The 10956-nt window shown below is 39.0% G+C and overlaps 1 protein-coding gene across 2 annotated transcripts in view; it reads left to right on the top strand.

Annotated features, from left to right (window-relative positions):
* The first annotated feature begins 2469 nt into the window (after positions 1-2469).
* Positions 2470-10956, top strand: part of TBC1D19 (TBC1 domain family member 19) — a 152347-nt gene continuing 143860 nt past the window's right edge. Inside the window, exon 1 of one of the 2 annotated variants that reach the window (XM_047857045.1) lies at positions 2470-2692. In XM_047857045.1, the coding sequence (XP_047713001.1) occupies positions 2594-2692 (99 nt within the window). In that variant the 5' untranslated portion in view covers positions 2470-2593. The remainder of the gene's footprint in view (positions 2693-10956) is intronic. The other variant, XM_047857048.1, reaches the window with a different exon arrangement.

Below are 10956 nucleotides of genomic sequence, written 5' to 3'. Positions count from 1 at the left end.
TTGCTTGGGCAGGTCTTCCGAATCAAATCCAAACTTCTTAATTGCTGCTTTAAAGACTGCAAATCGTTCTCCCCTCAGAAAAAAAAAACTTAAAAATTGTTTTTTAACATTTACTTTTGAGAGACAGAACATGAGTGGGGGAGGAGCAGGGAGAGAGAGAGGGAGACACAGAATCGAATGCAGGTTCCAGGCTTGGAGCTGTCAGCACAGAGCCCTACGTTGGGCTCGAGCTTGTGAATGGTGAGATCATGACCTGAGCCAAAGTCAGACACTTAACCGACTGAGCCACCCAGGCACGCCTTTAGAAAAAACTTTTTAAAGCCTCTATATGTGCAAAAAATTGTACTCAGCACTTTCACATACATTGCTACCTTTATTTGCTTTCCATTCCCTTGTCAATAGTATTGGACATTATTTTTATTTGCTCATCTCAAATTTAATATTTATTAATATTTACTGATATTTTAATACTAGGTACATCTTTCCCCATAGTATCCCCTCAGGTAGGTATTTACCTTCCTGTTACAGACAAGAAAGTTGAAACTCTGACATGGGAAGGGACTTATGCCATTTTGGGGTACATAGCAGAGGGAGCTATGTTATTTTCTGGCTCTAGATACCATGGCTTTCTTCTGCTCCACAGTTTCATCTTCTTTCCTTTATGTGCTTTAAGACCCTTCTCAACCTAAGCATTCTTTTTTTTAAAGTTTATTTATTTATTTTGAGAGAGAGAGAGAGAGAGAGAGAGAGAGAGAGAGAGAGAGAGAGTCCCAAGCAGGCTCTTCGCCGACCCTGGTCTCCATCTTATGAACCATGAGATCATGACTTAAGCGGAAATAAAGAGTCAGACACTTAACTGACTGAGCCACCCAGGTGCCCCTCAACCTAAGCATTCTTATCTCTTTAATTATCAATCACCTCACCCCTTTCAGCCTCAAAAGAACTCTCTCCATGGTTTTCTTTTTCTGTTTGAAGTGACGTTTGTGCTGGAGATTTATGCATGGGTTGGGTGTTGGGATGGAGAGGCTCTAAAGGGTTGGGGACATTTACTCATCTACAAGTTGGAGAAATTCAGAGTTGTGGGGGAATGTTTGTAGAGAAACTACATGTTTTGTGGAGTCTGTCATTAATTGCTTTTACATACTTGTTTTTCCTGCCTCTTTCCAAAGTTGTTTTTAATAAACAAACGTGACCAAATGGGTTATTTGGAATCTGTGTTTACCATTACAATATTCTGAACAGTAGTATTAGGAATGCCAGGGTGTTGTGCAGAAATTCCAAAGGTCCATGCCTTTTTCTGTCATGTAGAATTTCTATCATGTACCTGCTCTAGTCCTTTGCTACTCAGAACATAGTTCTTGAACCATCAGCATCACAATCTCCTTGGAGCGTGCACCCCAGAAATGCAGATTAGTAGGTCCTACAAGAAGCCTATTGAATCAGAGGATCTGATTCAATATTCCGTTGAAGTTTAATGTAGTTAGGCTAGAGTAGTTTTTGCAGTAATCTTGGTCTGTTTCTTTGGAATCTTTGCTTAAGGTACATGCATAAACACATTTGAAATTAATTCTGGATTGTTTTGGTGAGGTTATTCTAATGTTGCTATTATTCCATAGGGATTTTTCCAGCTGTCTTTGGGAATGCCATTCAATTAGTTAAATCAGTTTTTTCTAGATCTACTAAAAATCTTTGATATGTTTCTTTGAAGGCAAGAACCCAGTTTTATTTACCTTTGTGCCCACACAGTTTCTTGTATGTAAATGCTCAATAATTGAAAGCTGAATGGATTTTCTTTTTGAAAGCTGGACAGATTTTGAATAAATGATTTAATGAATGAATACATGAATACATGGACGAAGAGGAATCTCGATGGTACATCCCTTGGACTGGGGCAGTGTCTCAGCCGTCCTTGAATTGCCAATGCTTCACAGAAAACCTATCAATAAATGCTTCTTGGTTAAGTTGTAGCTGTTTGATGAAAAGATGTTGTCTATTTATTCCCGGTATAAGACCCCAGAGAATAGAAACAGGAGAAGTGGAAAGAAAATGAAGTACTAGCCACCTTCACAATTGTTATCTCAGCCGATCATCACAACATCTTGTGAACTGGTATTATTTTACAGAGATAGATACTGAGTTCTGAAATGTAAGCACCTCACCCAAGAACCTGATAATCCTTGGGAGTAATTTTTCCACGTAACTGTGTGCACAGCCCTGTTTCTGCAGAGACTGAAAGGTGGAAAAGAAAGGATCCATTATAATAAAACACAAAAATACACGACTCTGAGTTCCCCTTGCGCATCAGAGGCGCTGCAGCTCTGGAAGAGGTACAATAAGCAGGAACAATGGCATGAAAAACTACCCCCAACCGGGACGTTTTTCCGCCAGCGGAACGCAAGCGCCGGGACCTTGAGCCGCCGGGGGGACCAGAGAGGAACGGACTCACGGCCCGGCAGTTGCCTGGTAACGCCCGCTGAAGGAGTCCCGGCGTCTGAAGGTCCCGGAGAAGTGTCACTGGCCCCGAGTGGGACCCCGTAGTCCGTTCTCTCCGCGCCAGCCTGTCGCCGCGGCTTGGCGGGCTAGGGCAGGGGAAATGTTGCAGGAGGAGTCGGATCTTTCTCTCGTTATTGCCCAGATAGTCCAAAAGCTCAAGGGCTCCAATTTGTACGCTCAGTTGGAACGGCAGGCCTGGGTGAGTGAGGCCGAGTGGGGAAGGATGGAGACGGGCGGGGCCGCGGCGATGCCTGGTCTCCTGCACCCCGCTCACCCAAGCCGGAGCCCACCTCTGGTCTCCCCAGCTCGGCCCCCGGGCACCGAGGAACCTCCCTTGCAGGTGTAAACCACCGGCTCAGCCTCGCGCGTGGTGTAGTGGATTTTTAAAGGAGGGTGGGGCGCATCCCGCCTTTCTTTAGGCCCGAGAGCGCCGAGGCTCTTCATTCATACTGCAGCCCTTTCCAAGGTCTAATTTTTTAAGCTGCTGGAATCAGTAGCGATGCGTTGGACCACGTCTTCTCTCACATTTTTCGTCCTGTGGGTGGGTTTGGACCCCCCCCCCCCCCGGTGCCTTTTTGCTTTCCGGCAATCTGTCACCTTCTTGCACTCTGTCCTCTCTGCAGTGATTTCTTACTTTATCGCTCCACCCCGCATTTCCTGAGTATTTTCTAACGTGCCAAGTTCTTTGGAGGCACAGATTGATCAGGAGATCTTTTTGTGTGAATGTCTTATAAATGGAGTCGTACAGTGTGTAAAGTTGTGTGTCTGGTTTCTGTCATTCGGCATAAGGCTTTTGAGATTTATTCACATTTTGGTATTTCACTAACTCTGTTCCTTTTGATTGCTGAGTAATATTTCAGTGTTTGGATGTACTGTTTGTTTATCCGTTCATTAGTTGCTGGGCATTTTCAGTTATAGTTGTGGGCCGTTTGCGGTTATAGGGATTATGAATAAACCGGATATATACATTCTGATACAGCTTTTTGCTTGAATATCTTTCTTTTCTTTTGGATAAATACCTAGGAGTGGAAATCCTGAGTTCCATGGTTAAGTGTATGTTTAATTCTGTAAGAATCTGCCAAACTTTTCCGGAGTGGCTGTTATCGCTTTGCATTTCCACCAACAGTTATGAGGGTTTCAGTTGCTCTGCATCCTTGCTAGCACTTGATGCCAGTTTTTATTAATTCATTTTTGCTTATTAATTACACTCCTCTGGTAGGAGCATAATGATATCCTATTGTGGTTTTAATTGCATTGCCTTTATGACTAATATTGAGCATCTTACTATATGTTAATACCTTCTTTGATGAAGTAGTTTGTGCAAATCTTTTGCCCATTAAAAAAAATTGTTTGTTGGGGCGCCTAGGTGGCTCAGTCAGTTGGGCGTCCGACTTCCGCTCAGGCAATGATCTTACAGCTCGTGAGTTCGAGTCCCGCCTCAGGCTCTGTGCTGACAGCTAGCTCAGAGCCTGGAACCTGCTTCGGATTCTGTGTCTCCCCCTCTCTCTGCCCCTCCCATGTTCGCGCTCTGTCTCTCTCTGTCTCTCAATAATGAATAAACATTAAAAATTTTTAATTGTTATTTCATTGTTGAATTGTAAGTATTCTTTATATATGACACAAGTCTTTTATCAGATAAGCATCTTGGAAATATTTTCTGTCAATCTGTGGCTTCATCTTTTCATTTCCTTAACTGGATGTTTCAAAGAGCAAAACTTTTTTTATTTTGATGGCAATTTTTTTTATCAGTTTCTTCTTTTGTGATTTGTGTTTTTGTGCTGTGCCTATGAATCTTTGCCTAACCCAATGCCTCAAAAAGTTTCTCCTAAGGTTGGTTCTAGAAGTTTTATGGTTTTAGTTTTTACATTTATATATGTGATGCATTTTAAGTTAATTAAAAAAAATTTTATGTTTTATTTATTTCAGAGAGAGAGAAAGAGAGAGAGAGAGAAAGAGAGAGAGTGCAAGCAGGGAAGGGGCAGAGGGAGAGGGAGACACAGAATCCAAAGCAGGTTCCTGGCTCTGAGCTAGCTGTCAGCACAGAGCCCGACGTGGGGATTGAACCCACCAACTGTGAGATCATGATCTGAACTTGAAGTCAGATGCTCAACTGACTGAGCCATCCAGGCACCCCTTGAGTTAACTTTTTGGTATAGATAGATAGATGTCCAATATTGTACCTATTTCCATTACCTATTTGTTGACCACCTATCCTTTCTCCATTGGTTGGTTCTTTTGTTGAAAATTAACTTAGTAACACACACACACACACACACACACACACACACACACACACACACACACAACTGTTTCTGGCTCTTAATCTGTTCCACTGATCTATTTGTTTTGATTTTTGTAACTTTAAAGTAAGTCTTGAAATCAGATATTTAGTTTTCCAGCTTTGTTCCTCTTTTTAAAAATTGTTTTGGCTATTCCAGATCCTTTGTCTTTCCATTTAAAGTTTAGAATCATCTTGCAAATTACTACAAAAAGTTTACTGGGGTTTGGATTGGGAATATGTTGAATCTGTAGGTCAATTTTGGGAGAATTGACATGTTAACAACATTGAATTTTCTGCCTATGAACACATTTTATCTCTTTATTTCTGTTTTCTTTATTTTCTCTTGTTGGTGTTTTATAATTCAGTATACAAACCTTGCACATATTTTGTTTAGATTTTCCCCTAAGTATTTCTTGTTTTCTTGATGCTATTATAAATGCTATTATAAATTTTTTCTCATTTCATTTTCCACTTGTTTGTTGTCAGTATGCAGTAATATGATTGATATTTGTATATTTACCTTGTATCTTGTGACCTCACTAAACTTGCTTGTTAGTTATAGTACCACTTTTTGTAGGTTGCATAGGATTTTCCAAGCACATGTGTCATATGTGAATAAAGACGATTTTACTTCTTCCTTACAGTCTGTATGCCTTTTCTTCTTTCTTTTTTTTTGTCTTGTTGCACTGGCTAGTGCCTCTACTGCAGTGGTATATAGATGTGTTCTATTAGGTTGAGGAAGCTCTCTTTTATTCCTTGTTTTCTCAGAGTTTTATTATGAATGGATGTTGAATTTTGTTAGATACTTTTCTTGTGTCTGTAGAGATGCTCATGTTGATATGGTGAACAACACTGATTGGTTTTGAATGTTGAACCAATTTTGCATTCTTGAGATAAATTCCATTTAGTTGTGATGCATTATCCACATATACATTTTTTATTCAATTTGTTAATATTTTGTGGAAGAATTTGTGGATATTTTCATGAAAAATATTGGTGTATAGTTTATAAAACTGTCTAATTTTATCAGGTAGTGCTGATCTCATAAACTGAGTTGGGAAATGTTCCCTCTTTCCTATTTTCTGGAAGCATTTGTATAGAATTAATACTTTCCCTTCTTAAATGTTTGGTAGGATTCCCAGTAAAGTCACTGGGGCCTGGAGTTTTCTTGGTGGGAGCATTTTTAATAAAAAAGTTAAGTAAAAAATATACTCAGGGCAGTTCAGGTTATTTACTTGTTGAATGTTCCATATGTATTTGAAAAGAATGAGCATTCTGCTCTGGCTCTTCTGTAAGTGTCAATTAGGTCAAGTAGATTGGCAATTTTGTTCAAGTGAGTATGGAGGCTTACTGAGTATGGAAGTCAGTACAGTGGGGGTCAAGCTAGGCTTGGGTTTTGTTACTACTGTCCATAGCTTCAGTGTACGATAGGCTTCCAATTTGGTGGGCTGCTGTAATCTTGTGCTTAGAAAGGGTTCTGGACTACTGGAAGGTTTTTCTCATTGTACTACATCCTGTGCTTTCATCTGCCTCTGCTTGCTTGTGCCACGGAGAGAGGTCTCTCTCCCTCCTCTTATCTTTCTCTTAGCAGTAGAAAGTTGTTACTCAGTCCTAAGCTCATGGTAGATACAGGCATTCTCTAATATACAGTCCATTTGCCTTGGGAATGGGTCTTTCTCAGTGTTCCTTCTTCTTCTCTTCTTGGCAGCCAAACTCTGCCTTGTATCTGTGGCAGATGATGGATGAGAGATTCCTGACCTTCACTAGAGCTGGCTCACTTCTGCTTTGTACTGGTGTAGGATCCTGGGCCCAAGAGAGTTGGATTGATTGATTGATTGATTGACTGATTTTTACTTTACCATGAGTAAGATCATTTTTGCGTCTATCTCACCCCCAGAAACAATTATTGCCTTGTCGTTAGAGTGGGATGTTTTCTGAACCCTCTCTCAGAGGTTTAAGGTCATTTCCTCATGTGAGAGGAGAGTTTAGAGAAGGTAGCATGGTTTTATTCCTGTGCTGGAGTGACAGCTTATCCCTTCTGTGCACCTGTGTCACGAAAAAGGGCTCTCTGCCCATTCTCTGCTCTGCCCCCATTCTCTTGGGTGGGAGACCCATGGAAAAGAGCATGAAAGTGAGTGTAAATTCCCCTTGTGTTTTGAGCTCCTAGTTATTCTAAATGGACATATTATCCCACATGCAGTCTACTATAGTTAAAATTTTAGCTGTATTTCTTCTTGCTTGTGTGGTAGTTTCCTTTTCCTCCTATGCTCTGCCAAAGTAAAATAGTTTGGAGTCCCATCTGTCCTTGGAGGGACTTGTTATTCTTTGAAATTTAATTCATTTGGTTGTCCTACAACCTCAATTTTCTGGTGGGTTCAAAAGTTATGATTGGGTAGATTATACCACTTTTTCTCATTGTTAGTGTGGGAGAGGCATGCTCTTGTACTGGCTTTCGACATCCTGTGTATTAGTAGAACTCCAATAATAAATGTTGAAGGATTGCATCTATGTCCATGAGTAAAATTGCTCTGTAATTTTCCTTTCTTGTAACGTCTTTGACAAGCTTTATATCAAGGTTATGCTGACCTGATGAAATGTGTAAGAGAAGAGGTCCCTCCTTTTTTATTTTTTGTTTGCTGTAAGAGTGTTATGAGATTGTATTCTTTCTTTCTTAGATGTTTGTAAGAATTCTCCAGTGAAGTCGGTGTCTTAGACTTCCTTTGGGGAAGGTTGTTTTTTGTTTGTTTGTTTGTGTTGTTTTTTTAATTAGCAGACTTTATTTTTTATTTTTAACTTTATTTTTTAAGGTTTATTTATTTATTTATTTATTTATTTATTTATTTATTTATTTATTTATTTTGAGAGAGAGAGAGCGAGCACACAAGCTGTCAGTGTGGAGCCCGACGTGAGACTCAAACCCACACACCAGGAGATCACGACCTGAGCCAAAACTAAGAGCTGGATGCTTAACCAACTGAGCCACCCAGTAGCCCTTGTACTTTTTTTTTTTTTTTTTAGAGAAGTGTGAGCAGAGGAGTGAGGCAGAGAGGGAGAGAGAGAATCTTAAGCAGCCTCCACGCTCAATGCAGAGCCCTACTTGGGGCTTGAGCACATGACCCTGGGATCATGACTTGAGCTGAAATCAAGAGTCGGTCACTCAACCCACTGAGTCACCCTGGAGCCCCTAGCAGACTTTACTGTTTAGAATAGTTTTAAGTTTACAGCCAAACTGAGCACAAGATAACAGAATTCCCATATATTCCCATTTCCCTTGCACACAGTTTCCCCTATTATTAACATCTTGCATTAATGTGGTATGTTTTTTACAATTGGTGAATAAGTATTGATACACAATTATTAAATAAAATCTGTAGTTCACATCAGGATTCACTCTTTGTGTTGTACAGTTCTAATGGTTTTGACAAATGTATAATGTCATATATTCACTATTTCAGTATTTTGTAGAATAGTTGCACTGTCCTAAAAATCCTTTGTGTCCCACCTACCCCTCCTCCCTCCTTTCCTCCCAAGCCCCTGGTGACCACTGACTTTTCTGTCTCTATAGTTTCACCTTTGAGAATGTCATATAGTTGGACTCATGCAGTATGTAGCCTTTTCAAACTGGCTTCTTTCACTTGGTAATATGCAATATGTTCCCCTATGTCTCTCTGTGGCTTGATAGCTGTTTTTTCCCTTTGGAATAATATTCTATTATGTGCATGTATCACAGTTTATTTATACATTCTATTGAAGGACATCTTGGTTGCTTCCAAGTTTTGGCAGCTAAAACTGGTAAAACATTCCTGTGTAGATTTTTGTGTTGACATAAGTTTCCAACTCACTTGGTTAAATACCAAGGAGCATAACTGCTAGACTGTATAAGACTATGATGAACTTTGCTGGAAACTGACAACTTATCTTTTAACGCGGCTGTACCATATTACTCTCTCATTAGCAGTAAGTGAATGTTTCTGTTGCTCCACATCTTCACCAGCATTTGTGTTACCCGTGCTTTAGATTTTAACCATTCTGATAGATGCGATAATTTTACTGCTGTTTTAATTTGCAGTTCTTTAATGACTTATAACACTGTGGATCATTTCAGATGTGTATTTGCGATCTGTATACCTTCTTTGGTGAGGTGTCTGTTCAGATCTTTTGCCCATTTTTAAATTGTATGTTCTTTCTTATTGTTGAATTTTAAGAGTTTGTTATATATTTTGGGTACAATTTTTTTTTGTATCCGTTATGTGTTTTATGAGTATTTTCTTCCAATCGGGGGCTAGTCTTTTCATTCTCTTAACAATATCTTTTGCAAAGAGGATTTTAAATTTTAATGGAATCCAACTTATCATTTTTTTCTTTTATGGATTGTGCTTTTGGTGTGTCTAAAGATTAATTGACAAACCCAAGGTCAGTTAGGTTTTCTCTTATGTTATCTTTTAGAAGTCTTCTAATTCTGGGCTTTGAATTTAGGTCAGTGATCCATTTTGAGTTAATTTTTGTGAAGGGTATGAGGTATGTATCTAGATTTTTTTTTTTTTTTGTATGTGGCTGTCAAATTGTTTGAGGACAACTTGTTGACGTGTTGAAAAGACTGTCTTTGCTCTTCAAAAAAAATTCAAAAAATTGCATTTGCTCCTTTGTCATAGATCAGTTGGCTATGTTTGTTTTGGTATTTCTGGATCTCTAATCTATTCCATTGATCTGTTTGTCTAATTTTTCACCATTACCACACTGTCTTGATTTCAGTAGCTTTGTACTAAGCTGAAGTTGGGTGGTGTCAGGCCTCCAACTTTGTTCTTATTCTTTAATATCATATTGGCAAGATTTTTAATAACATTAAGTTTTAATAGATATAGGAATATTAAGATTTTCTATTCCTTTTATTGTGAGTTTTGATAAGTTGTGTTTTTCAGGGAATTTGCCTAAATTTTTTTATGATAAACTTGTATTTCTTTTTTTTTTAACTTGTTTTATTTTTTATTTTTTAAAATTTACATCCAAATTAGTTAGCATATAGTGCAACAATGATTTCAGGAGTAGATTCCTTAGTGCCCCTTACCCATTTAGCCCATCCACCCTCCCACAACTCCTCCAGTAACCCTCAGTTTATTCTCCATATTTATGAGTCTCTTCTGTTTTGTCCCCCTCCCTGTTTTTATATCATTTTTGTTTCCCTTCCCTTATGTTCATCTGTTTTGTCCCTTAAAGTCCTCATATGAGTGAAGTCATATGATTTTGGTCTTTCTCTGACTGACTAATTTCACTTAGCATAATACCCTCCAGTTCCATCCACGTAATTCCAAATGGCAAGATTTCATTCTTTTTGATTACCAAGTAATACTCTATTGTATGTATGTATATATATATATACCACATCTTCTTTATCCAATCATCCATTGATGGGCATTTGGGCTCTTTCCATACTTTGGCTATTGTTGATAGTGCTGCTATAAACATGGGGGTGCACATGTCCCTTTGAAACAGCACACCTGGATCCCGTGGATAAATGCCTAGTAGTGCAATTGCTGGGTCGTAGGGTAGTTCTGTTTTTAGTTCTTTGAGGAACCTCCATACTGTTTTCCAGAGTGGTTGCACCAGCTTGCATTCCCAACCTTATATTTCTTTTTAATGTCTGAAAATTCTATTACAATTTCTGATAGTGGTAATTTGTGTGCATGCATGTGTGGTGTGTGTGTTTGAACAGTTTTGCTAGGGGTCTCTCAGTTGATTAATCTCATCAAAAACAATTTCGGCTTTGCTGATTTTGCCTTAAGTTTGTATCATATCTTTATTATTAATTGCTTCTCACTTTCTTTAGGATTGATTTGCTGGGTTTTTGTTTTGTTTTGTTTTGTTCTGGTTTTGGTTGTTTGGTTTCTGTTGTTACTAGTTTCTTGAAATGGAAGTATACATCAAGGACTTGAAACCATTCTTCATTTCTAAAATATGTATTTAAGGTTATAATTTTCCCTCTATGCACTACTTTAACTGTATCCCACAGTTTTTTTTTTTATTTTTATTTTTTCAACGTTTATTTATTTTGGGACAGAGAGAGACAGAGCATGAATGGGGGAGGGGCAGAGAGAGAGGGAGACACAGAAGCGGAAACAGGCTCTAGGCTCTGAGCCATCAGCCCAGAGCCCGACGCGGGGCTTGAACCCACGGACCGCGAGATC

The sequence above is a fragment of the Prionailurus viverrinus genome, chromosome B1 (genome assembly GCF_022837055.1).
Source record: "Prionailurus viverrinus isolate Anna chromosome B1, UM_Priviv_1.0, whole genome shotgun sequence".
NCBI lineage: Eukaryota > Metazoa > Chordata > Mammalia > Carnivora > Felidae > Prionailurus > Prionailurus viverrinus.
This window is presented reverse-complemented; position numbering and strand designations above follow the sequence as displayed.